General features: G+C 38.3%; 4 protein-coding genes across 4 annotated transcripts; all 4 read left to right on the top strand.

The window, feature by feature from the left end:
* Positions 1-774: 774 nt before the first annotated feature.
* On the top strand, positions 775-3,328 carry GCK72_017006 (uncharacterized protein; the record flags this gene model as incomplete). The annotated part of the gene is made up of 6 exons (XM_053731822.1): positions 775-872; positions 923-986; positions 1,549-2,051; positions 2,097-2,160; positions 2,959-3,091; positions 3,141-3,328. The coding sequence occupies 6 exons, from the start codon at positions 775-777 to the stop codon at positions 3,326-3,328; spliced, it is 1,050 nt and encodes a 349-aa protein (XP_053580735.1).
* A 1,362-nt stretch (positions 3,329-4,690) lies between these two features.
* On the top strand, positions 4,691-5,630 carry GCK72_017005 (uncharacterized protein; the record flags this gene model as incomplete). Its single annotated transcript, XM_003105857.2, has 4 exons — positions 4,691-4,744; positions 4,841-5,253; positions 5,319-5,491; positions 5,536-5,630. The coding sequence occupies 4 exons, from the start codon at positions 4,691-4,693 to the stop codon at positions 5,628-5,630; spliced, it is 735 nt and encodes a 244-aa protein (XP_003105905.2).
* A 1,498-nt stretch (positions 5,631-7,128) lies between these two features.
* Positions 7,129-7,940, top strand: GCK72_017004 (uncharacterized protein; the record flags this gene model as incomplete). The annotated part of the gene is made up of 3 exons (XM_053731821.1): positions 7,129-7,316; positions 7,617-7,789; positions 7,834-7,940. The coding sequence occupies 3 exons, from the start codon at positions 7,129-7,131 to the stop codon at positions 7,938-7,940; spliced, it is 468 nt and encodes a 155-aa protein (XP_053580734.1).
* Positions 7,941-8,760: 820 nt separating this feature from the next.
* GCK72_017003 (uncharacterized protein) lies at positions 8,761-9,716 on the top strand (the record flags this gene model as incomplete). Its single annotated transcript, XM_053731820.1, has 4 exons — positions 8,761-8,777; positions 9,113-9,328; positions 9,393-9,565; positions 9,610-9,716. 4 exons carry the CDS (start codon positions 8,761-8,763, stop codon positions 9,714-9,716), a joined length of 513 nt encoding a protein of 170 aa, XP_053580733.1.
* Between the last annotated feature and the right edge of the window lie 17,819 nt (positions 9,717-27,535).

Raw genomic sequence — 27,535 nt, 5'->3', positions numbered from 1 at the left:
GATTAAAGTTCGTTTTCTTTACTATCAGCTTACGAGAACTTGCTTCTTCCAGGGTAATAATGGACTTCGTCCTTTTCTCACTCATGATGCTCTTCGGAAAGTCATTGATTCCAGTCCCAAGGCCGGTCGCCACTGCGATGATATGACCAGGGTTTATGGAACGTAGTGGTTCGCCATCGCGGTCGTCGTCGGATTTCTGCTTGTCATCGCCTTTCTGTGTGGTGGTTGGTGGGGCAGCACATCGCCCCACAGATACCAGCTTCACGAGGTAGTTATGAGAGTGTTTTTGCTTTTCGTGATGTACCCTTTGTTTCGTCTCGTCTTGTTCTAAGCTTATGTCCTCTCGTCTCCACACTTAAATTTATAAAATATTATCCTCAGAACTAGAATTTTGACTGTAATTTTGACTTCTCGTCTCGTCTCGTTTCGTATCGTCTCGTCGTGTTTCGTCGTGTTTCGTCTTATCTCGCCTTGTAAAAAAAATAGAACACAAGATTTCAGCACCAAGTCAATCCCACCAATCCATCGCGGGAGCTGAAGAACAAGGCGAATAACCTGCAGAGGAAACTGTATGCCGCTGAGGAGAAGATCAACAATGTGGAGGCGGCCACAAGAGCAGCGGAAGCGAGACTCGATCGTCCCATGGTTGAGGAAATGGAGTAGCATGAGATTCATGCCACTGCCATCAGGAACATCAGAAGATCTCTGGACAATCCCCCAGTCGAAGAAGTTAAAGAAGAAGATAAGGTCCGAGTTGTTCCAGCGTGGGTTCCGATGGTGTGCGTTCTCCTGGGAATTATGGGACTTGCTTTCAAGCAGTTCCATAAGGAAAGAAGCAGCGGTTTCTGGAGCAACTGGTCTGTGGGACTCTCGTAAGATCTGAAATCGAAATATTGGTAAAAGAAAAGTACTCATGTTGCAGGTCTATCGGGTTTCCTAGCGGAAGTGAGGCGATCTTCGTCGTCTACAACTTCGTCCTCACCAAGGTTGGTTTATGTTTTCCTCAAAACAAGATTCTTACTGAATTTAAAGAAACTTAGAAATGAAATAATGAAGAGAAATAATTTCGAAAAAAAAACTAGCGGCCAAAGCTCTCAACGGATACTTGAAAACCGATGAAAGTTGGTGAAAACATTTTTCGGTTTTTGGGAGTAAAAATTACTGTTTCTCCGGGGAAAATCGGTTTCAATCGGTTTTTGCTGGTTTACCCAAAACAACAACCGAGCTGCTACCGTTTTCCTCTGTGAAAACAGACATTTCTTCTATTTTCCCCGATTTCACCGTTTTTTTTCTGGAAAATTATACTTTACACTGTCGGCTTCTTTCCGATTTTCGTTTTTGCGAAATCGATAGAATTTCACCGGTAAAAAAAAATACCGGATTTCCATCGATTCCAGCACCGGTGTAGAGCTTTGCTCACTATAATTGAAGAATAGGGTGAAACTTCGGGAAAACTGGTCAGCTCAAACATTCCCACATTTCATATTTCTGCATCCTGCAAACGTCTTATTTTCAGAATGCCAACAAGAATCCTGGTTTTATAATCAGAACACTGGAGCTGAAACACATCAAGCCCGTCTGAAGCGGTACGCCGAGACTGCGAGAAAAGCGGGAATCGAGTTCACGGAGTTTTCGGCACGATGTGGCTTCTGCCTCAGTGTTCAGGCACTCAAAAGCATTGAGAACTGGAAGAAAGAAGTGAAGAAAGAGAGAAGGGAATTGAGGGGTCTGGAAAAATTGAAGCCAGAGCTCAGGGAGGCCAACATAAGAAAGAGAGCAGCAGAGGGAAAACTGGCGGCAATTGAAAATATCACCAGAGATACGGAAGAGAGACTCCAAAGAGAGGAAAGAGGATCGGAAGAGTGGATGGAGCTTCACACACAGGCCATGAACAATATCAGAGAAGTTCTCCATAACCCCGCTCCAGCCACAACACTGACCGAATATTTCGAGATGGGATTGGTTGTTTTGGCGATTGCCGGACTCGCTATGAAGCAATTTAAGAAGGAGAGAAGTGACTGTATCTGGACCAACCTCGGTGTTGCTCTCTCGTAAATTTCCAGTCAAAACAATCGCAGATAACATGCATATTACAGATCGATCGGATTCCCGAGTGGAAGCGAAGCCGTCTGTGTCATTTACAGCTTCTTGCTTCGGAAGGTAAATTCGTTTCTGAACATTTAGCTTGACCTAGATTGAATGAATAACAATTTAGAAGAGAACTGGAAAATTCCACTTTAACTGAAAAAGAAACATTTCTATTTAGACACTTTATTTAGAACATTTAAAAAGTTTGAATTTCAGAAGTCATCACACTTGAAAGTGAAGAGTCATTTGCAGTCATTTCTGTGGCGAATTCGTGGGTTAACGCATGTACACTTCTGTTTTAATAAACTGCATGATGTGTTTCAGCTTGAAATTAGAAATTCACAACTGTGGTGTCATGCTTATTTGTCTTCTGCTTTCCAATGCTCATAGTTTCAAATCTAAAATTACGAAAATTCGAATTGGAAAGTTTTTGAATGCGAGTTTCAACCAACAACTCTGCAACTATTTTGATTTGCAACCAACAACTCTGCAACTATTTAGATTTGCAACCAACAACTCAGCAACTATTTTGATTTGCAACTAACAACTCTGCAACTATTTTGATTTGCAACCAACAACTCTGCAACTATTTTGATTTGCAACCAACAACTCTGCAACTATTTTGATTTGCAACCAACAACTCTGCAACTATTTAGATTTGCAACCAACAACTCAGCAACTATTTTGATTTGCAACTAACAACTCTGCAACTATTTTGATTTGCAACCAACAACTCTGCAACTATTTTGATTTGCAACCAACAACTCTGCAACTATTTTGATTTGCAACCAACAACTCTGCAACTATTTTGATTTGTAAAATCAAAATGATTGCAAACATTACAGTTACAAACCAATTTCATTTTTGCAGAGTTCAAAAACATGGCGGAACGGTGCAATGTGGTTCTTCATTGTCGCCTTTCTCGTGTTGAGCTGCTTTTCTTCTGATCCATCTGACCCATCCTTGGACAACTACATGACGTTTGTCTTTGGGATCATCCTGAGTTTGTATTCTGATAGGCTTAAAATGAGTAACATTAAATAATATTCCAGCCGATGTGTTGATCATCAAACTGGGAAAAGTGAAAATGGCCACGAATATCGCCTCGGGACTTCTCCTTGTGCTCATTGCTGCTGTTTCAGTTGATGCCACTTATTGGCACCTCTTGGAGAACATTCCTCTCTCGGTCTTCGATTACAGGTTCCCGCTTATTGCCTGTGCAGCAGCTGTTCTGAGGTAATTAAAAATTTACATGTTGGGTCGAAATTGATGTCAAATATCAGAAAACAATCAGATCTTCGGAAAAAGTTAGAAACAATTCGAAATAGTCGTTATCGCTAACGCAGCACACCTGAAACACATTGAATTTGGACAGTAAAAAATTTCGTGTAAAAATTTCAAAATTGATTGAAATTCAGACAGCCTTGATATTTGGTGTCAATTTGAGAAAAAAACTGCAATTTGGGGTAATTTCATTTTTGAGGTCCTTCACACATTGTATACAGTACCTTTCAAAAATCTAACATATTTTGCCATTTTCTGTTTAAAAAAGTAAAATTTTGAGAGTGTGCCATAGTAATTCTGATTGTTACATCAAGAAAACGTTTAATGTATCATACAGATCAAGGGTAAAACTTCATTTTTGTAGTTGACAACTTTTTTGTACGGACACTCCCTAGAGAGTTATGACCATTTCAAAACATCAGCTCGAAAATTGCGAAGATCGATATGTAACTTGCCAGAGAGTATCCGTACAAAACAGTTGTCAACTACAAAAATAAAGTCCTATTCTTGGTCTGTTCGATCCCATAAAAAGTTATTTTGTGGGACAGTTAGTTTTACTATGTCACACTCTCAAAATTTTACTTTTTTAAACAGAAAAAGGCAAAATAAGATACGTTTTTTTGCTGGGACTGTATGATATCTATTAATTTTGAAATTGCCACATTTTGAGATTTTCTTTTGAGATGTGTTGATCAAATTTGCCCTTCAAAAATTACAGCGTCTTCCCGCTCGTCTAGAAGGACACAACCACCGTCTCTTCCATCCAGATCTCCCTCCCTGTCACATTCCCCCCGCCCTTACCCGAGAGTTCCGCCTTTCTCCTTGCCCCCTTCATTGGCAGATGTAGCAGATGGTAGACCTCCCCCTCACCCCTCTATCCAATTATCCCCTCTTCCCCATCCCCCAGCTCTTCTTTTTCGTATTGATTTCTCTTCGTTCTCCCCTATATTATTTCTTCCCTTTATCCCACCCATTCTTTTTCCTTCTTTCAATATCATTTATAGTATTTATTTTTTCTTATTTTATATAAAAATATTTTGTTTCAGCAATGCCTTTATTGTATCAGTTAGACAAATGGAGATGCGACGCTGCATTGAATGGATTCTCCCGCCATTTACTATTGTTTGCAGCAACTTTTTATGGTTTCTGGCTCGGTTGTCCGAGAGACTTGACGCTGCTTTACAAGAATATAATAGGTTCAACTATTGTGTTTTTAATATTCCAAACAGTCATGATATATGCTGATTTGATGAGCAGTGAGAGAGGTGTTTTAGAGCTAAATGAATTAAATTATGGAATAGGATATTGCGGAGTATTAATGATGGATATAGCTCCCTATTTTGCTTTTGCCAAATATGGAGTCGCGTCTGAGGTTGGTTCTATTCATTTTTCTATTGTGTTTTTTAAGAAAATGACTAAATTAACTTTTTGAGTTTTTGGCTCCTTTAAGTAATTGAATTTTTTTCAGAAATCATTCCAACTGTTCTACACGTTTTCTTACGGGTCTTTCATGATGTATTCCTTATTTATGGTACCCAACCTTCGCAATATAGTTCTATCAAGAGACGAAAGGCACGAAATCGTTTCTGGGTATCTTCGCTCTATTGTTCAATGGAGTTTAGTTATTTTCTTGTCCACTCTGCGGTACTTCAATATTTGGTTCAGTTTGTATCCGTTAGTTTGCTTTCAAATTATGTACACAGCACTTCATATTACTATATTGTCTGATATATTGATTGTGTGGATTCTCGAGTCAAATCGGAGACAGGAAGAAGAGGATGATTTGGATACTACTGTAGTTACTATAGAAATAATTGATAGTAGTGATGATGAAAAGTTGGAAGATAACAATTGTTTCGAACGGGAGGATAGTGTTTTAAGGTTTGTTGGTTTTTATTAATTTAATAATGTCTGCAATGTCAGAAGATTCACTTTTCTCTTTTCAGATATCACGACTTGAAATGCAGCGTTTGCAAATTATTCTACCACGAATCGATTAAGAAAAGAATTCCGAAAATGTTGTCATGCGGACACACAGTTTGTTCTGGATGTGCAAAAATGCTCTACAAATTAGACTATGTCTATATCCAGTGTCCAGTATGTAGGGAAGTGATCGACAGTAAGTTTAACGTGAAGTTTCTGAAAATAGGAAAACATTTTCAGTTGATTACATTGAATTGAAGAAGAACTACGCTCTACTCGGAATCATACAAGAAATGAAGCAAGATAAGATGACGGTTCAACGGAGTCTTTCATAGGCTCAATATCTCTCTCAGTGTAACGCAGAGAAACCAGTGTGTCTGACTTCTCTAGACTCTCTCTCTCTCTATCAAAACATTGTGTTCATTGTTGAGATGGTGCCGAAGACCTCATAAGGGGTCATCACATTGGTTTCAGTGGTATTCAGGTATGTTTCAGTAACTTTTAGTTTCAGCTTCCTTCTCGTCAGACATCAGTGGATTCAGGAACCCGTTGCCTCCATCAAAATCTCTCCCAGCCCCACATTTCCCTCGTGTTTCACATTTCTTCTGTTCTCTGTCGTTGGCAGATGATGTCACATCGAGCAGATGGTTGACATCTCCCCCCTCACAGTAAGACTTATCTTACAGGTTATTATCCCCTCATTCCCCTCCCTCTGTTCTTTTTTACTATTATTGATTTCTTTTTGTTTTCCCCTATATTATTTCTTCCCTTTATCCCACCCACTTTTTTTCCTTCTTTCTACATCTTTTATAGTATTTATTTTTCTTCTTTTACATAAAAGTATTTTGTTTCAGCAATGCCTTTACTGTATCAGTTAGACGAATGGAGATGCGACGTTGCATTTAATGGATTCTCCCGCCATTTACTATTGTTTGCAGCAACTTTTTATGGTTTCTGGTTTGGTTGTCCGAGAGACTTGACGCTTCTTTACAAGAATATAATAGGTTTAACTATTGTGTTTTTACTAATCCAAACTGTCTTGATATATATCGATTCAATGGGCAGCGAGATAGGTTTTTTTGAGCGAATTGAAACAATTTATGGAATAGGATCTGCCGGGCTATTGTTATGGGGTATTGCTCCTTATTTCGTTTTTGCCAATTATGGAGTCGCATCTGAGGTTGGTTCTATTCATTTTCTATTTAATTTTCTAAGAAGAGGACTGAAGGTACTGTACCGCTACAAAAGTTATAAATCAACTTTGCCTGTTCTCAGTGAAAAATGACAAAGTTTGATAGTGTTTATCGGTGTATTGAATTTTACTGGTTGTCGAAGCAAAAAACTCCAAAATTTCGCTAAACTGCACTGAAATTAGATGGTTTCAGTGAGACATGACTTTGATGACCTGTAGCTTTCATGGTACTGAAAAGTGAGTTAACGAGGACTCACTGACGCCAAAAACACTTTTCGACCAAAGTTCCTTTTGAGTTAGGAAAACGATAATACATAGTGCGTCAATATAAATGTTTTTTAGAATATACTGAAGTAACGAAATCTAAAATAAAAATTATGACCTCAATTCTCCTTAAGTAATTGAATTTCTTTCAGGAATCATTCCAATTTTTCTACACGTCTTCTTACGCATCTTTCATGTTTTATACTATATTTATGGTGCCCAACCTTTACCATATAGTTCTATTTGTGAACAGAAAACACAAAATAGTTTCTGGGTATCTTTGCTCTATTGTTCTATGGAGTTTAGTCATTTTCCTATCCACTCTGTGGTACTTCAATGTTTGGTTCAGTTTGTATCCGTTGGTTTGTTTGCAAATCATGCACACAGCACTTCATATTACTATATTATCTGATTATTGGATTGTGTGGATTCTCGAGTCTAATATAGGACAGCCAGAAGAGGATGATTTGGATACTACTGTAGATACTGTAGAAATAATTGATAGTAGTGATGATGAAGATTTGGAAGATAAAGACTGTTTCGATCAGAAGAAAACTGATTTAAGGTTTGTGTAGATCACAAAAAGATCTTCATTTTTGTAGTTCACAACTTTTTGATATCTCTGCTAGGTGTTGAGATATGCGTCTTCAAAGATTGGCATCGGACTCGGAAAAGGAGAAGAAGAGGCGCAGAGAAGCTAGAGTGCCATTTGTCTCTGAACCTTGATTTCGGTTGCTTATGTTTGAAAACGCATATATCAAAACCTCGCCGAGCTATTTAAAAACAGTCAACTACAAAAATGAAGATCTTCATTTGATGTACTTAATCAATTTAAATTTGGGCCATAAACATTCCCAGTTTTCAGATATCACGACTTAAAATGCAGCGTTTGCAAATTATTCTATCACGAATCAATTAAGAAAAGAACTCCAAAAATGTTGTCATGCGGACACACAGTTTGTTCTGGATGTTCAAAGATGCTCTACAAAATAGACTACGTCTATATCCAGTGTCCAATATGTAGGGAAGTGACTGACAGTGAGTTTTGTATAAAGATTATGGAAAAATGAAAAGATTTTCAGTTTATTACAATTACGAAGAATTAAAGAAGAACTACGCTCTAATCGGGATTATTCAAGAAATGAAGCAAGATAAGAAGACGGTTCAACGGAGACACAGTCTTTCATAGACTCAAGATTTCTCTCCCTGTAACGCAGAGAAGCTAGAGTGTCTGATTTCTCTAGGTTCTCTCTCTCTATCAAAATAGTGTGTTCATCGTGGAGATGGTGCCGAACATCTCCTAGGGGTCATCACATTGGTTTCAGTGGCGTTCAGGAATGTGTCCGTATATTTCAGTTTCAGCTTTCTTCCCGTCAGACAGCAGTGGATCCAGGAGCCCGTTCCACCGTCATGATCTCTCTCCCTGACCCATTTTCCCCCTCGTGTTCCACTTTTCTTTTATTCTCTGTCGTTGTCAGATGATGTCACATAGAGCAGATGGTTGCCCTCTCTCCCTCCTCACAGTAAGACTTGTCCTACAGGTCATTATCCCCTCTTCCCCCTTTCCTCAGTTCTCTTTTTTATTGATTTCTTTTCGTTTTCCCCTATATTATTTATTTTCCCTATCCCACCCATTCTTTTTCCTTCTTTCTATATCATTTATAGTATTTATTTTCCTTCTTTTATATGAAAGTATTTTGTTTCAGCAATGCCTTCACTGTATCAGTTAGACAAATGGAGATGCGAAGTTGCATTGAATGGATTCTTCCGCCATTTACTATTGTTTGTAGCATCTTTTTATGGTTTCTGGTTCGATTGTCCGAAAGACTTAACGCCTCTCTACACGTATATAATAGTCTTAACTATTGTGTTTTTAATAAACGCGATAGTTATGGAGTTAACGAGTAGACGCGAAAGAAATGTTTTAGAGATAAGTAGAGTACATTATGGATTTGGATATTTCGGAGTGTCATTATGTTCAATAGCTCCCTATATTGTTTTTGCGAGAAATGGAGTCGCATCTGAGGTTGGTTCTATTTATCATTCTATTAGGTTGATTCATAAGTCTTTTGCCATTTCGCTAGACCCATTTGGAAAAGAACCGGAAAAATGCCAAAAGACTTGAATCAATATTTTGCTTTCTAAGTAATTGAGCTTCTTACAGGTAACATTCCGCTGTTTCTACATGTCTTCTTACGCATCTTTCATGTCTTATACCATATTTATGGTGCCCAACATATACAATTTAGTTCTATCTGTAAAGGAAAGACACGAAATAGTTTCTGGGCATCTTCGCTCTATCGTTCAGTGGAGTTTAGTCATTTTCCTGTCCACTCTGTGGTACTTCAATGTTTGGTTCAGTTTGTATCCGTTGGTTTGCTTTCAAATCATGTATACAGCACTTCATATTATTATATTATCTGATTATTGGATTGTGTGGATTCTCGAGTCGAATTGGGGACAGGAAGAAGAGGATGATTTGAATACTACTGTGGATACTGTAGAAATAATGGATAGTAGTGATGATGAAAAGTTAGAAGATAACAACGGTTTCGAACAGGAGAAAACTGATTTGAGGTTTGTTGGCGTTTATCATTTTGATAATGCTCAATCTCAGAAACTTAACTTTTCTATTTTTCAGATATCACGACTTAAAATGCAGCGTTTGCAAATTATTCTATCACGAATCAATCAAGAAAAGAACTCCGAAAATGTTGTCATGCGGACACACTGTTTGTTCTGGATGTGCAAAGATGCTCTACAATATAGACTGTGACTGTATCCAGTGTCCAGTATGTAGGGAAGGCACTTTCCGTGAGTTGTGTATAAAGATTATCTAAATGTATAAATATTTTCAGTTGATTACAATTACAACGAATTAAAGAAAAACTATGCCCTACTCGGAATCATTGAAGAAATAAAGCAAGATAAAAAGAAGGTTCAACGAAGACACAGTTTTTCATAGACTCAGTATCTCTCTCCCTGTAACGCAGAGAAGCTAGAGTATCTGACTTCTCTAGGTTTTCTCTCTCTCTCTCTCTCTCTCTCTCTCTCTCTCTCTCTCTCTCTCTCTATCTCTATCAAAAGATTGTGTTCATTATGCAGATGGTGCCGAATATTTGCTAGGGCGTCATCACATTAGTTTCAGTGGTGTTCAGGTATGTTTCAGTATATTTCGATTTCAGCTTTCTCCCCGTCCGACAGGATTGGCAGCAGTGGATCTAGAAGCTCGTATCTACCACCACTTCATTCATCTCCTCCACCCTTCCCTTGTCTTATTACTTATTTTTATTTATTTTTCAATCACTTTAAATTATTTTCTTTTGTTAATTTCAATTCCCTGTCTAGCCAAAGTAATATCCAAACGTCTCTCCCCCCATTAAGAGTTGTTCTTTCCTTGCATTTTCTCACCCATTTCTTTCTGATATTCTGACTTTTTTTATATTTTTAAAAACGTATTTTTCTGTATAATATTTTCTGCGTACATTTTCAGACAATTACGTCTCCAAGAAATGAGTGGGGCTAAATTGGCTCCTCCCATTTCAGGAACTATGCGGCATGGTTTTGTCACACCTTCATTTCAGGTTATTTAGAGCTGGATTTGCAGAAAAGGAGTCGTTTTTGATCTTTTTTCTTCAAAAACATCAAATTGGGAAATATCTGAAGATTCCCGACGAGAGCATTCAAAAAAAAAAACTCACTTTTTTTTGGTTTCCCACCTGTCTATTTCGAATTTTTGACTGGTCAATACAATGGAAAATCTCCGCCGATTATCTTCAGAAGAGTGATGACATTCTTGGAAGGGTTGGCTGGATGGGAGAAACTCTTTTTTTTTCTTCCGAATTACAGTACTGAAAACCAAAATAGGTATCTTTCAGCGATTCAAAACAACTGTTCAGCTCGAAATTTGTTACCTGTCTCGTTCTGAAGTTCACATTGTTTGTGTTCTGATTCTTCTTCTCCATGAATTCTCTGCTCCTTCTCATCTCAGACGTCATCTCACTTCCCACCAGGAAGTGAACTTCCCTCTCATCCTTGTCTCAATTATAATGCGCCCCCTCAAACTTCAATCTCTTTTCGCCTCCTTTTGCAACCTTTTTCTCAAATTGTCTTCTAAAAATATGTTGACCTCTTTCGATAATCGAGAAAATAGGTTGTGTCCACCCTCTACTCAAGAAAACATGGGGAGAGGGAAGTACATAACTCATGGGGGGGGGGGGGGGGGGGAAACCGACTAAACACACATTTATCATCTGAAGTCGATGTTGCCGTAAACTTCTAGTTTTTAGTAGGAATGTCAGGTAGCGTTTGCTATACTTGAAATTTTGTTCAGTTTTGTTGCTTTGCTCAGTTTCAGCGACTATCTATGGCAATTACTAAACTGTCCTTATAATGAAAAGTCTTAAAAATGTCATGGGCCAATTTTATAATGGAGTTACTACAAAAAATTTACAGACACCCATTCGCCACGTTGGGGGCCGCAGACATAGAACTCGTCAAGATCTTCATTTTGGTATATTTTTCAGCTTATTGTGTTTCAAGCGAGTTACGCGCTGGTTCGCCAGTATGTTGAAATTTGATTGATTATCAATTTGATGACTATTTTTTGGGGGATGACTTGAAAAAACGAGCACGTTGAAATTTCCAAAATCTCGTATCTCGTAATTTCCGAAATTTCGGATTTGCCTATGTTTTCGAAATCTAGTTTTTTTAGCAGTCCTGAAAAAAACAAAACCTGAAGTCGTGAAGATTCTGAATCTACTCATATTTCGAGGGGATACGGTGTCTAGCAGTGGTCGCAGTTATTAAGCTTCTTAGACCGCTCAATCCCGGACTAATTTCTGTCAAAGTGCCATGGTTAGTTCACAACTACGCTGACAAGAAGATGGGATATGAGCGGATTCAGAATCCCTTCTCAACTTCCAGTGATCACGTGTTCCAACAATTCTATAGCACATTGAACTTTTCCTAAAAAACTGACCTTTGAAAACACCATCATTCAATTCTTGACGTCTTCCACCCCATTCATCCAATCCCCTTTTCTTCTCCAAACAGTTGAAAGAAACAAGAAAACGACTCGGGTTGTTCGAATTACCGGAAGTGCGTGCAGAGGTGTGGCAGGGCGGCAAGAAAGCACAACACCTTCGTCTCGAAGTTTGGTCGCGGAGTTCAGTTTCGAAGAACAAGTCATGCGGGCGGAAAATGAGTCTCCTTCGAGAGTCTGGATTCATGTTTTTCCACTCAGAAGTGGAGTCATGACACTATTTTATGCTCTCTTTTTTGACCAGTCACAAGGGGAATAATGGGTTTGATCTTTTGGCAGCGACAGATTTTGCACCCATTATTTTGCAAAACAATGCATAGTAATGAAAAGTGAGAGTGACATACGAACTCAGCAAAACTTCGATGGTGATGTCCTAACTTTATTTGGAACATTTTAATTATGTTAGAGCGCAGTTTCATACCTGAAAAAGTACTTCGTGATTTTAGCATAAATTGTTGCATAACTTCCTTCAAACTCAACGTTATAAGCTGAAAAATATACAAAAATGTAGATTTCTGCGGGTTCGGGTCGGAAGTCGTATTATGAAGGTGCCGCTGGTCCTTTCGTAGCTCATTAACGATCCGCTATCCAGCCCGGACTATATCAGAGACGTAGAACTTGACAAGATTTATATTTTGATATTATTTGCAGCTCAAAGAACTTTAGAAACTCTTGAACCGTTTCGGCCCGGTTGTCAAGTATACTTTTTTATTTTGACAATATCTGCAAACCAGGCAAAAGCGAGGACCATAACTCACTTCAAGCGCCACCGCGTCAGCTGAAAATATACCGAAATGTGAATCTCGTCCAGTCTTTAGTTTAGTCTACAAACTTGAGACATCACAAGCAAAGTTCAGATAACAAGAGCTTTTTTCTATACATTGTTTTGCAAAATAATCGGTGGAAAATCTGTCAAAAGTCACTGACAAACGGTTCATAACCCAAGTTTAACTTTCTATACATCTTCTATACAAAATTGTTAACAAAATCTAACATTATGAAGATTTTGCTTATTTCCGATTTCTCAAGATCCCAATTTTTTTCCGTTCCCCTGAATTCCACATGCTATATCATTCCCAAAACTCCCACACACTTTCTTTCCTCCCATTCCATTCCTAGCCTTCATGTTTTCCATTCGCCTCTCCGTCACTATCTTCTTCCCATCATCTCCTTCTCCTTATTTTCTTTCCTGTAACTGATACCCATCCAAAAAACGTGTGTATCAAAACACTTTTTCGTTTTCTCCTTTTTGAAATAAAACTACCTTGTTTTTCTCATTTTCGAGGCGGTGGGGTTTCCAGTTACCACCTCTCTTTGTGACTCATATCCGTTTAGAGGGAGAGGGGCGGGTAGATCAAAACATTCAAAACACAGGATACTGTCTCTAAGGAGTGTCTGGGGAGGGTCTTGCTAATAAATGTTACGTGTTATATTGTGTTTTAGATACCGGGTCGTTTCGAAACAAGGCGGTACTGGTTGCCAAGCATCTCGTTTTGAAACGTCCCGAAGCCAAAATCATATCATTCACTAATTTTATTTTTATCTGTTCTCATTTAATTAAAAATTCAAGCTCCGCCTCCAAAACGCGAGTTCAGAGACCTGTACCAGCAACTCGAGGGGGCCCGGATGATTGGCACAGTGATTGAAAAATTTCGATATTTTTCGAATTTCACATTTTCGACTACAATTGAGAATTATAAAAAATTCTAAAAAATCATCAAAAATGTGAGCATTTTTGATGAAATGTTGAAAAAATTTGGTTCTCTTTTTAAGCCGGGTAGGCCTTCAAAGTTTTTTCTCGGCCCGGGTCTTTGGGCTTTCGGGCCTTACCAGGCCTTGATAAGTATCATCATACCCTATAACTGTTACTCAGTATGGTTGTCATAAACTAACGGTCACATCGGTACCATCGGTGACATCGGTAGTCAATTCCAAATACTGGCGGCCCACAAGTCGTTAACTTCATGCCTAGTTAGGGTCTGTTTTTGAATGTTGTGATAATACTTTCAATACCTTCGGGGATGGGCGGCTTTATAGCTTGCACCAACTGCATATTCCAAATACCATACTTCAGGTACTGTAGCTCAAAATTTTTTTGACCAACCTACAAGTTACTCTAATAATGTTGCATCGTCGCCAGCATCTCCCTGATCCCAAGAGTATGAGGGGTTCACAGATGCTGAGCTTGCACCGTCCGCACCTTCATACCTCAGATACCTTAAGGACCGTATATTGTGTCCGTCCTCTAAAACAGATCGTTCTCACTTTTTTAGAGTAAATGGACCTGTACTGAACGGAGCTGTAAAATTTTCCTGGACTAGTTTCTACAAGGCCGTCAAAAACCATAGGTACCGTATTGTCACCAGGACAACACCGGTGAAGCTCTCTGGATCCAAGACTCGCCAGTCCTTTATGCACCGCCCATATCCCCGAAGTGCTCCATGGCTTCTTCTTCAAACTTTCAATTTATGTTCGTCTGGATTGAACACGATTAACGAGCGCATAAAATTTCGGTCTCTCTCTCTTTTATTCTTCTCTATTCCACCCCAAAATCCACTCGAGCCCCCCTCATTGAAAGTGTCCAAACATCTTTCTTCTACTTTTTCTTCTCCATTTTTTTTCTAATTTCCGGTGGCAGAGGACAAGCCTTCTGAATTTCTTCTTGACTCCGTCTTCGGCTTCTGCTCCTTTTTTCATTTCACGTCTACCTCGGTGATGCGCGGCGGCGAAATGTGAGAAGAAGGAAAAGAAGAAAACCTAGCAAAGGGGGAGAAGGTTGTAAAAAAGAACGGAAATTGAATCGATTTGCTCTTGAGAGCCTTCTTGCAGTTGAGGATATCTCAGGGTTAAAATAGGCCACGCCCCACTTTTTTTCTTCAATTTTAGTTCCGGCAACTTTTGATCTTTGTTGTGGTTTAGTGTAGTTTGTGACTTACCGTTGAGAAAAGGAAAAAGCTCCTCAACTAATGGTCAAAGTTTGTCACCCGTAGAAGAGACGCAGAGAAACGAGACACTCTCGTTTCTCTGCGTCCCCCATCTTTTTCTCGATCTCGTTCTTACCTTCCGAACTTTAAAGGCGCATATCTCAAAATCGTGAATAGCTATCAAAGAGTTGTCAACTACAAAAATAGAGACCTATGTTTGATCTACACAACCATTATTGATTTTTTGTCGATTGGACAACTTTGGAAAGCGGGGAACACTTTTAAAAAATAGTCCAATTTTTCAAAAAAAAAATTCGAGGTACCTGTCGTTTGTATTATTTTTTCAAAAAATTCGTCTTCAGATAACATTTTTTGGTGGAAATAAAATACGTAAAAACTGTATTTGAGGTGCCCCTCTATTTGAAGTGCCCTTAAAAACGTAGTTTGCTATAAAAGTACAGAATTTTCTCCGTTTTTTACGTGAAAGTTCGATGAATACGGCATTAAAAACTGTTGAAATTAAACAAATTCAAGAGATAGTTTAGGTTAAGAGATCGGGCGAATTCGTAGACAAAAAATAGAAGTGCACCCTCTAATTGAGGTGCCCCTCTAATATAGGTGCACTCCGACAGACCCGTTGAACAATAGAGCTGCATGCACCTCAAATACAGTTTTTACGGTATACAAATATAGTGAAACGGAAGTTTAAAGAGAGAGAGTTGCAGAGAAGCGAGAGTGTCTGACTTCTCTGCGCTCTCTCCCTTCCCTCTCAATTTCAGCTCCTCAAATTTAAAGGCGCATATCTTAAAAACGTGAATAGCAATCACAAAAATTGTCAACTACAAAAACAAAGTGCCATTTTTGATCTATTTGATATTTGATATTTTATTTAACTGTTTAAATATACAGTAAATGTCACTGGAGGTCAGGTAAAGTCCCTCACGAGACTAAACCTGAGAAAAGGAAACCGGGAAATAAGGAATTATAAAATAGGTGTTGGGCAAGGGGGAAGGAGAATAAAGAAAGAAAAAATCAGAATCGTGCAATATTATTCACAAGAAGAGACTTGAATTCCGATGGGCAAAGGAAATGAGGGCATTAATAGTTAAGGCATTCCAAATAGGTATTACAGTTGAGAAAAAATTAGAGCAATTAGGATTTACACAGATAAGAGACATTGGGCGACGGGAGGAGGAGCTTAACCTGACATTGGTCTCAAGACTAGGAAAATATGAGGCGCCGATTATAAGATTGTATAAGAGAAGTAGTTGCGCTTTGAGCCTACGGTGGCGCATAGAAAAGAGGTCAAGTTGGGAGAGGCGATCCGAGTAGGAACAATAAGGTGTGTTACAGCGTTGAAGAATTTTCCGCGAAAAGAATCTGAGAGGAGTTTCGAGCTTGTGCGCTAGTTTAGATGATGGGGGAGGCGAATAAACGACGGAGCAGTATTCAACTAGAGGGAGAACGTAAGTTTTGAATAGGAAGACATAAAATTGGGGAGAGTTGGATTTGAAAGATTTCAGTAGTTGTTTTGAACGGAGTAAGGCGAGAGCAACAGCCCGATTAATGTGTCTAGTGAACTTGAGATTAGGCTCTATTAATAAACCTAAATCCCTAACAGAATCAACGGAATCAATGAGGGAACCTCCAATAGTGTACGGGTGAGATGAGTTTCGAGGTCCGAGACGAAGAAGGGCAGTCTTAGAGTGGGCCAGAGGTAAAGAGTATATAACCATAACATTTTTGACGTAGTTGTGCTAGCCGGAGCCACCACGGTACCAGTGTTGTTGGGAATTCCGACTTCCGACTTCCGACTTCCGGGTTTTTTTCACTTCCAACTTCAGACTTCCGACTTCCGGATAAGAAATTTCACTTCCGACTTCTGTCATTACATAACAGTGAAATTTCGGAAAAGTAAATTTCGCAGAAATACATGGAAAAATGGTCTAAAAGGACAGAAAATAGGCTTTTCTTCAGCCAAAAACTAATTTTCCACTGATTTTCGCGAATTTTATGAACTTTTTCTAGGAGTTTTCGAATCTTTGCGAAAAAATCTAATACCGACTTCCGACTTCCGACTTCCGGGTGTTTTTTACTTCCGACTTCCGGATAAGAAATTTTACTTCCGACTTCCTAATAAGAAAATTTTCACTTCCCAACATCTCTGCACGGTACCCGTCCGAAGATAATATCCATCTTGAACTTTTGAACACTCCATTCCATTCTATTTTTAGCCCAATTTGAACCACCATTCCAAACTTGTCCTTCTCATTAACAGTTCCCAAAAAAGAAGAAGCTTCCTTTTTGCTCTTCTAATTTCTCCTCATCAATTTGAAGTTAATTTCGTCGTTAACTTTTTGAAAAGACAACATCCTCTTTCCCTTATTTCTTCAAGTATGTGTTTTAGTATGGTGCATGTCCTCTAAAAACCTGACTCAATCCTACTTCTTCACCACCGATAAACACGAGTTTAAATACACTTGAAAAGGTCATACCGGTTGTTAGCTCATTTTTTTGACCTAGATGGGGGCGGTGTTATTTGAAAATGGTAGTGGTAAGGGGGTCGGAAGTGAGGCGGGTCTCAAAATTCTTGTGAATATTCGGATTTTTTCAGCACATTTCGTCAGTTTTTTGATGGCCTAGATTCCTAACCGTGGCCTAGAAAGCCCTCATTGAAAATTTAAGTCTGATTAAACTTGCATTTTGGCAATAATTTTATTTTTATGTTAGATTTTGTTATTTTCTCACTTTTCTTCCTTTGCAGAACTATTCAAAACTTTGATTTATCGGTTAAAAAAAAACTTTTTCCCTTGAAAAGTGTCTAAATTTGACTGTGTGTAACTTACCGAGAACCTCTCCCACTGCTCAGATTTTGAGCTTTTCTTGTAGATCACATCTAGATCTTCAATTTTGCAGTTGACAACTCTTTGATAGCTATTCACACTTCCGAGATATGCGATTTTCTAGTAGGAGAAATGCGGGTCGGAGAGACGCAGAGAAACGAGGGTGTCTCGTTTCTCTGTGTCTCTTTTCCAGGTGACAAACTTTAACCCGTCGTAGCTCAAAAGCGTGAATAGCTATCAAAAAGTTGTTAACTACAAAAATGAAGTTCTAGACTTGATCTACACAAGAAATGTAAAATGGGAACCTTAAGATGAAAATTGATTGAAATACAGGTACCACAAATTTGTCAATTTTTGTATGTTCTTTGGTTCTGCTCTCCGCTTTTTTCAATCTCTGATCTCTCGATTTTCATTTCATTAAGGTTGGAGGGGAAGCAGCTGAAAAACAAACTTGCACAAACTTTTTTGCACTCAAGTCAACTTTTTCCAAAAGTGATTGTATACATTTTCTTAAAGACCCCCTATACTACCACACAGAGGGTCTTAAAAACAAGTAACCAACAAAAACGTAGATGTTCCGTGAGTCTCCACTCGATCTGTCAAATTTTTGAGTGACGCGCTTCTGATTCTACTTTTTTTGTCTTCTTCTGGTTGAGTTGAATACTTCCATTCCATTCTCTCTCTCTCTCTCTCTATTCCCCCCCCCCCTGTCTAGAATTTCTGGAGGGGGGGGGCTTTGTGGGCATTCACATATACATATAGAGACATAGTGCGGGCCCGCCGTTCGTCAAAAACATTTGGGGGGCTCAATTTCAGACTCCACTCACTTTTTGCGTCACAGATGGAAAAAATTGCATTGTGCTATTCTGATTCGGACTTTGAACAGAAAGAATTCACACATTTTTGGATTTTGAGATTTTTATCAGGTCAGAAGCATACATTCATTTTGGAAATATCAAAAATATTCACGTAAGTTAGGCTCCGCCCACTTTTGAAAAATAATCGTGAAAATCTACGTATCTCGATACCGTAAAATGGAACATTTCTGATTAGGCTCCGCCCACTTTTGCAATTTTTTTGGATTTTTCTGATTTTCTTATTTTAGGAGCTGCTTTTTTGAGAATTTTCCGATTTTAAACCGGATAATTTTTAGCTCCGCCCAGTTTTCACTTTCCACCGTCGAGGCGTAATTTAGAGAGCCCTAAAGCTGTAATTATGTGAAAAATGAGATATACTGCTTTGATAAGGTTTTTCTAGTCCTAGATCAACTTTTTCAGATCCAAAATTATATGAATAAAAAGCTAAACTCGTAAAAGTTCTGAATCTCTTTTCAAAGCATTTCTACGGTCAAAATGAACCGAGATACAAGCTGTCAAAATTGGTAGGTCCCTTTTCACTGTTAAATCTAAAACTTCGACCTGTTGTATAACTGTCCGTTTTGATGCTAGTCAAATTTTGTGAACAGATTCAGAATCCTCACGACGTCAGCTTTAAATCCGTATAAGTTTCATTTACCAAAAACTGTTCGCCCAGTATTTTATAGCCATGACATATTCTAACCTCACGATTAACCTTACAACTCGTTCAGTTTTACAGCTAGCTCTAAATTTCGAACAGATTCTGAATCCTCATGATTTTAGCTTTACAGTAATTTAACTTTGATATAAAAAACTAGCCTACTTATTCTAAATACCGGTTTCCCGTTAAACAATGTACCAGCTCAAAAGCTCAAAACCTTGTAACTCGGTCTCTACTATAGCCATCTCAGAATTTCAATCAGATTTGGAAACTTTATAACCTGATACCACATGCAGTAAGAAAATTAATTCAGATCAGTCTTTGAACTGTTTTTTTCTATTTCCTAAAGTAGCCCTGTCCCTAGTAAAAAACCTGATCTTTCGAGAGCTGAATTCAGTTAAAGCCTTGTAACCCTGTCAGTTTTATAGCCAACTCAAAACTTCAAACAGATTCAGAATCCTCAAGTCATTAGCTTCCTAAAAATACCAATTTTGATTTACAAACCGCATTTAAGTGACCCCATTTGATCTTCCGATCTTCCTCCTTCATTTAACCTAATGAACTTTTTTTATCCCCCTGCCCTCAATCCATCCAATCAAAAGTTCTCCCTTTCCACCAATGTATACTAAAATATCCTGCAGAACAAAAAAAAAGGAGAAGCCCCCTTTCCCCCTGGTATACATATTTATGCCCTACCACCACTGCCGTTTATCCATCGAACACCAATGCAATTCAATTTAATTTTAGCTCCACCCTCCCAGTGTTCTCTTCTCACTGCAGCAGGTCAACGACCCCAAAAATATATCCCCCCCCCCCCCCCCCCCACCCCGTCCGCCTACTTTACAATTCCCAGCTAAATTTTTGGAACAAATTTTTGGAACACGTTGTGTTGCAGTCATAGACAAAAAAGAAGGTTTTTTTCGGTGACAAGTCCTCTTTTATGTGTTAGTTGACACATTCACGCGTCATCTTTTTTGAGGTGGTCTTGCTGAAAGAGAGAGAGAGAGAGAGGGCGGTCAAAAACACTCCAAGCACAAAACTTGTTGAATCAAAACACTTGTAGGAGGGTTGCTTCAGATGAGGTAATCACTTTTTTCGGTTGTTTCGGCGATGTGTGCCTATAAGTGGAAACCGTGGAGATTACGAATACGTTATCAAATTTTGCTTTTCTATCCCAAAAGCTACAGTGTTACTATCTTTAAAATCTTAATTGTAGTGTTTTCATCTATATTGAAAGTTATGAATCGGAAGCTGGAATCCTTTCAAAAATCCTTTCTAAATACAGTACCGCTCAAAAGTATATTAAGTTTTGCCTTTTTCAGTTGAAAACGCCAAACTTTGAGATTGTGTCATGGTAACCCTTATTGTCCCATCGAGTAGATTTTTATGGATCAGACAAATCAAAAATAGAGCTTCATTTTTGTTGTTGACAACTTTTTTGTACGGACACTCCCTAGCAAGTTACATATCGAAAAAGTAATTTCTCCCTCAAATCGACTCATTTCAGTGCAAGATAGTGCGATTTTTGAGCTGTCGTCTTAAAATGACCATAACTCTCTAGGGAGTGTTCGTACAAAAAAGTTGTCAATTACAAAAATGAAGCTCTACCTTTGATCTGTATAGTTCATTAAAAATCCACTTGATGGGACAATAAGTATAACCATGACACACTCTCAAAGTCGGACCTTCTTTTTTAAAACCAAAACTTAATATACTTGTGAGCGGTACTGTAGTTGTTACAAAAAGTTCAATAAGAAATGTAAATCGTGTTTTGATTCCTTGGATACTTGGAAGCTGGAATCGCTGAAGTATAGGACTACCTAAATACCTAAGCCCCGCCCATAAAACGGAACTATTGATTTAATTGTTTTTGTTGAAAAATTGCTAGTGACCAATATCAGAACTAGAGAATGATCTAAAAAACTCTACCGAAGATTATAGGTCACGACACTTTTAGAAATGTAAGTAATGTTTTTCAGACTTTTACTGGTGGTACCACATTTTCAATTTTATAACCAACCCGTAGGTTAGAGGAAAAGATAAGTTTTAGATGACATAATAATGGCTGAAACGGGTTAACCAAGAGCTAGAAATGCAGCAGCATAAAATTTCTTGTAAATTGCTCACATTTAAGAGCGCCACATTGTCCATGGCTGTTCTAGATGTTAATTTCTTGTATCATCTTGTAGATCAAAACTTGCTCTTCATTTTTGTAGTTGACAACTTTTTGATAGCTATTCACACTTCCGAGATATGCGCCTTTAAAGACTGGTAGTAGAAATGCGGGTGAGAGAGACGCTGCGTCTCTCCCCTTTTTAAAGGCGCATATCTCAAACGCGTGAATAGCTATCAAAAAGTTCTCAACTACAAAAATGAAGATTTAACTTTGATCTACACAGAAATATAAATTTCAAAAAAAAAATCATGTGTCTAGATTTCTCAATCAGACCCATTACAGCTGAAATCATTCCAAAATGTTGCAGGTCAACTTTTTTCAGTCACCTGTTTGATCTACACAAGGAAAGCTATACGATCTCAATTGTGCCCCCCCCCCTTCTGTCTTTCATAACTCAATTGATGCAGTCATTTTTGAATTATAACACTCAAAAGGCCTACACCTAACTCAATTTCTTCCCTCTCCCTCCTACATCCCCTCTACTCATATTTCAAGGATCTATTCAAAAGTACCCCCCCCCCCCCCTTTGCACATCTTCTATTTTTTCCCCCTATCCGTTTTTGATTTGTTTCATAGGCAGAGAAGGAAGAAAAGAAGACGTTGTCTTCTTCTTCTCCTTCTGCATCATCATAGTCGTTTTCGTCGTCGACCGACCGACCCCGCCTCGACTAATCGAATCGCCGGCACCGAGAAAACGACACGAGCCATACTGAGAAGCCTCCAAAAATCGGATTTTTTTTGACAAGTTTCGGATTTCTGAAAGACCACGATTCTTGTTATATCAAAAAACGTGGGGCTATTGGCCTAGAAACCTAGAAACCTCTAGGACCCGCTTCTGAAGACACCCTGGTTTTCTGGTGGCCTGGCTTTCCAAACCATGGCCTAGAAACATTTTCAACTGTGACTTTGATTTTTCGCTATTTTTCTCAATTTTCCTTTAAAAATTTCCCAACTTTGACTATTCGTAACTTCCCGAGCATTTGTCCCACCGATTCAATTTTTATATTATTTTGTAGATCAAACCTTGCTCTCCATTTTTGTAGTTGACAACTTTTTGATAGCTATTCACGCTTTTGAGATACGACCGCTCAAAGTTTGTCAACTAGAGAAAAGACGCAGAGAAACGAGACACTCTCGTTTCTTTGCGTCTCCCACCTTTTTCTCGCTCTCGTTTTCACCTTCCAAACTTTAAAGGCGCGTTTCTCAAAAGCGTGAATAGCTATCAAAAATATGTAAACTACAAAAATGGAGAACAAGGTTTGATCTACAAAATAATATAGAAATTTAAGCGATGGGACGACTGCTCGAAAAGTTATGAATAGTCAAAGTTAGGAAAACTTTTTAAGGAAAAGTGAAAAAAATAGTAAAAATCAGAGTTTTTCTACTAGTCGGAAAATTGACTAGTAGTTTTTTGAACGTTTTTTCTTTTCTTTTTCAGTTAATAAGATTTCTTTTGAAAAAGTGCATGTATATGAATAGCTTCAATCCATCCTTCCCCAATTAACCAAATTATTTTTGGGCATATGTGTCCCCCCATCTGAGACATGTTTTGTTGGAACCTTGTTCATAGATATTCTTGTATACTTCATTTTATTCCAGATTTCTCCATTTCCTCGTCTCCCCAACTTCAGAAGAAGACGTTTCTCCTTCTCATTTTCTCGACTCACCGAATCCGTGGGGTGCCCCGTCGGATACAAATCCGGGCACGCTTCATTGCTCCTCTCTCCCTCTCTCTCTTTTATACTCAAAATTCCTGTATAATATGTATCCGATTTGTGGGGGGACCCGGGGACTCACATTTTCACACTTTGAGTAATTATTTTCAAAAAAAAAAGAAAAAAAGAGATTTGGAGGTATGGGGAATCGAACCCCAGACTTCTCGCATGCGAAGCGAGCGCTCTACCCCTGAGCTATACCCCCGCCGGTTGACTTGAAATGATGGGTGCGTACATGAATATGCAAGGGAGCTCTGTCTTACTTGTCGCGGTAGAGCACACTTGTAGCATATTGCACACTTAAAAATATTTTTGATAGGCGTTCAAAATTTTAATCCGTTTAAAAATGTTTTTGTTGTTATAGCCTGCAAAATTAATTTTGTCAATTGTAACATGAGAGTTTAATGTTCGATTTTTAACGCGTTCGATTGACATAATTAGTTACTTAATTATTTTTAATTGCAATTACCGTGGGACCAATATCATTGACCTGAAAAACAAACCATGTTTTTTTTTGAAATGAGTTTACTTGCAGATCGTGTTTAGAGAGAGGGTCGCACACTTGAACGATCGCGGCCTAGAAATCGCTCGGCCACGGGGTTTTCCACAATATTTCAAAAACAATATTTATATCATTAGAAAGCTGAAGTCATAAGGATTCTGAATCTATATTCAACAATTTTCTACCACCAAAACTAACGGAGTTACATCCGTTTGAATCCTGTACACTTTGTCCTGAAACTGAACAACTTGAAACCCTCGTAACTCCGCCCATTTTCATTTTTCACACAATTTGAAACCAGTTTTTGAATCCTCACAACTTCAGCTTTCTATTTATATATATATACATCCTAATTTTAAGTTTTCGATGCGATTTTCCTATTAACCATGCTCCAAATAATCAAGCGGCCGGACTCTGTTATTATTGTTTACAGATATAATCCCCCCTTTTCCATCTTAAAAATTTTCCTATTTCAAACTTTTTGAATAGAATCTGAAAGACGTCAAAATGTACTCTTAGTTGTACACAACACTTGCTTTGACCTATGTATCTATTCTGGTACGCTTCCCAGTTTGATTTCAGTGACGGCTAGGTATTGTTAGAAATGATGGTTAGAAATAAGGTCGCCTACAGATTCACGAATGAAAACTATATGCTCAAAAAGCTGAAAATGTGGGGATTCAGAATCTGTGCTCATATTTTGTCTAGGATAAAAACGAGCTGAGATACAAGACTTTGAACATCCGAAATTTTTTCCTTCAAATTTCAGAAAAGTTCAGACAAAAAGTGATGTAACTCCATTTGTTTTATAGCTAGACAATTTTTGAATACAGTTTCAGAATCCTCAATTTCTCAGCTTTCTAGTCATATAGATTTCTTCATTTTGTCAGGCTACCAAACAGTTAAAACGGACACCGTTTGGGTATCCTCTAACTTCTCCAAAAATTACCCGACCCTTTCGAATTTTACATTTTCTTGTAGATCAAAACCAGATCTTCATTTTTGCAGTTGACAATTTTTCGATAGCTAGTCACGTTTTCGAGATACAGCGGGTCAAAGTTTGTCACCTGGAAAAGAGACGCAGAGAAACGAGACACTCTCGTTTCTCTGCGTCTCTCTCGCCGTCACCTCTCACTGTTTCAAGTACCTATCTTTAAAAGCGCATACCTCGAAAACGTGAATAGCTATCAAAAAGTTGTCAACTGCAAAAATAGAGAGCAAGGTTTGATCTACAAAATGATATAAAAATTGAAGCAGTGGAACAATTGTCCTGTAAGTTACGGATGGTCAAAGTTGGGAAATTTTTCAAAAAAAAATTGAAAAAAGTGAAAAATCAAAGTTTTGTAAATGAATACTCATGTTTTTTTTGCAATTCCAGACCTAACCCGTTTAAGCCATTACTATGTCATCTAAGACTTATTATTATTTCTCCGCAATCTCCTCTTTTTCTTCCAACCAAACACAAAAATATCCTCCTGCCACACACACACAATGTTCTATTATTCAATTGTTATGCTCCTCTCTCCCTCTCTCATCACGGGCGCCTTTTTCGAAAACTAGTGCTCCCCGTATATTTTCTGATTCCCGAAATGTTATACTTGAATGATTTCTTCTATTCTTATTTTATGAGATGAGTCTGGTCACGATGACCAATCCTCATCCCTTCCAGACATGGAGACATGTGATCAGAATGATCAGATTCTGAATCTTTCTGAATTTGACATGAAGAAGAAAAGTAGAACGGTGTCAGATGCACTCCATTACGTTCTTCTCCTTCTTTTTACTTTTTTGCAGAAATCATTTGTACGAAAGCAATCGCGCTCGACCGTAGTTTTTTGTGTGTTCAGTAGAGCGCGATTGTTCCTTGAAGTTCGGTAGAGCGCAGAAGTTCGTGTAGAATAAGTCCTAGTTCGAAGGAACACGCGCTCTACCGCAGTTTTTCGTGTTGCGTTGAGTTCAGTAGAGCGCGATTACCAGCTCTCACGACTCCTAGTGTACAGTAGACCGCATTTGCAACATTTCCTCAATTTTTCGGAAAAAAATGCCGCAAAAAGAAGAAGAAAGTCATTCCTTCCTCGTTTTTCCACATTTTTGCTCCCCTTTCTCGAATCAAAAAGCAAGAGGAAGTGAGGTTGCATTCTTGACTTTTTGGAAATTGACCTTCTATTCAATTCTCGTTTTTCGGTCTTGCCTAACGCATATGACGCCTATTTTTAGGGTTTTAAGTTTGCCTGTCCTTGAGATTTCTTAAAACAGCTAGACCTAGTGTTCTATAATTGAAAAATTGAACTCTTATCGATTCAGAATTTCATGAGGATTCAGAATATCGAATTAGTTTGGAGCTTAGACTCCTATGAGCAGAGATATGGAACTTGGCTCGTAGGACCTCCTGTTGAAGCTTCCGGTCATCATGACCGGACGCTCCAAAATTAGCAAAACTAGGCTGTAATTGCTTTGGAATTTTACGAGGATTCTGAATATTAAATCAGTTTTTAAATCCGACAACAAAAAATTGAGATATGATAGACTTTAAGAGTTGATCTAGAATACTCGGGTTTCAATTCAGCAGTGCTCCGAGATTGACCTAATAGATTCAAAATTTTATGAGGATTTTGAATTTGTAATTAGTTTTTAGCTCGGACTCAAATGAGCAGAGATATGGTGAATATCAAACTTGTTAGTTAGTTAGTTAGGCGCAGAGTTACAGCTCTTGGGCCAGTACGACCTGCGTTAAAATCTCTTGGCTAACCAAGTCCACTACTCCAAAATTGATAAATCTATACTGTAGTCGATTCCAAATCTGTAAGCCGTTTTTCAATGGGACCTTAGACCGCTGTGTTTTGGAAAAAACCGTGAGATAGCGAGCCGGCGAGACCTTTCACAAACCCACTCAGTCATCGGGGGTCTTTTTTTTAAAAAGAAACTGACTAAACTAGATTGTACTCGAATCAGAATTTCACGAGGATTCCGAATATGTTATCAATTTTGAGTTCGGACACAAAAAACCTAAAGTACGATGCCCCAAAATGAAATTAAGCACAGAAGGTCTCAGTTCAATCTTGTCAAAAATTGGGACCATCATATACCAAATTCCCCTAAAATTCCAAAAATCTAACTAGTTTTCTGCTAGCATCCTCCTAAATTGAGCTAAGTCTTAAAAAATCTGACCCCTTTTTGTAAAACTCTTCGATCTTTCAGTTAGTGAACTCATTTCATACGTAATATTTTGATGTAACGATTCCAAAAATGTAACTTTTTGAACTCAACGGTCAGTTGAGTTTCATGATGACATCCTCCCACTCATGTAGTTAAGGAGCTGAGGTAAACGCGCTCTACCGAAACCCACCAATAGGAGTTTTAAGGACTAATACCTAGCTTACCTTATCAAGAAGAACGCTCTTTAGTTGGAACTGCAGTTTTTTTCCTATTTTAATGTACTTTTTAAAGGTTTTCCCTAACTTTAGCATTCATGCTCTAGTGAACTCGTGTCAAGAGCTAAGAGTGCCGTAGAGCATATGGCGCGGTAGTAAAATGTTAGCTCAGCACAGTTCTTGAAATCCCCTTGAAAAATATCTCTATTTCTCCGAGTCTCTCAATTTCGCACACAATTTTCTTTGGTTTCGGTAGAGCGCGGTTTAAGAAGCGTGCCGTGTTAATACTAGACTCTAACGTAAATCGCCGACACAAAATGACCGTCCGCAAATGCGCTCTATTGAACTCAAAAAATAGGCGCGAGATTTGAATTTTTTGACTATAATTATAGAGATATAAAGTTAAAGTCACCCAAGTTTTGTAACCAGTTAATTCTGGGTCAGAAAACTTGAATTTTTAGGAAAACACAGCGAGAAAATACCAAAACGTTTAGCAGAAACTCTAATAGAGGCTCAAAGTAAAAGTATGTTTTAAAATAGTAAAAATCTGTCCTAATATCTGTCCTAAGGCCCAAAAAGTAGAAAAAACTTCCTAACTTACTAATAAAACTGAGAATTAATGTTTAAAAAATATCAAAAATTTTCGGTAGCATGGGTTCGAACCCAACACCTACTGACTACCAGCCGCACC

This window comes from Caenorhabditis remanei, chromosome V (genome assembly GCF_010183535.1).
Source record: "Caenorhabditis remanei strain PX506 chromosome V, whole genome shotgun sequence".
Lineage (NCBI taxonomy): Eukaryota > Metazoa > Nematoda > Chromadorea > Rhabditida > Rhabditidae > Caenorhabditis > Caenorhabditis remanei.
The sequence above is the reverse complement of the archived record's forward strand: the minus strand, read 5'-3'. Positions and strand labels throughout refer to the sequence as shown.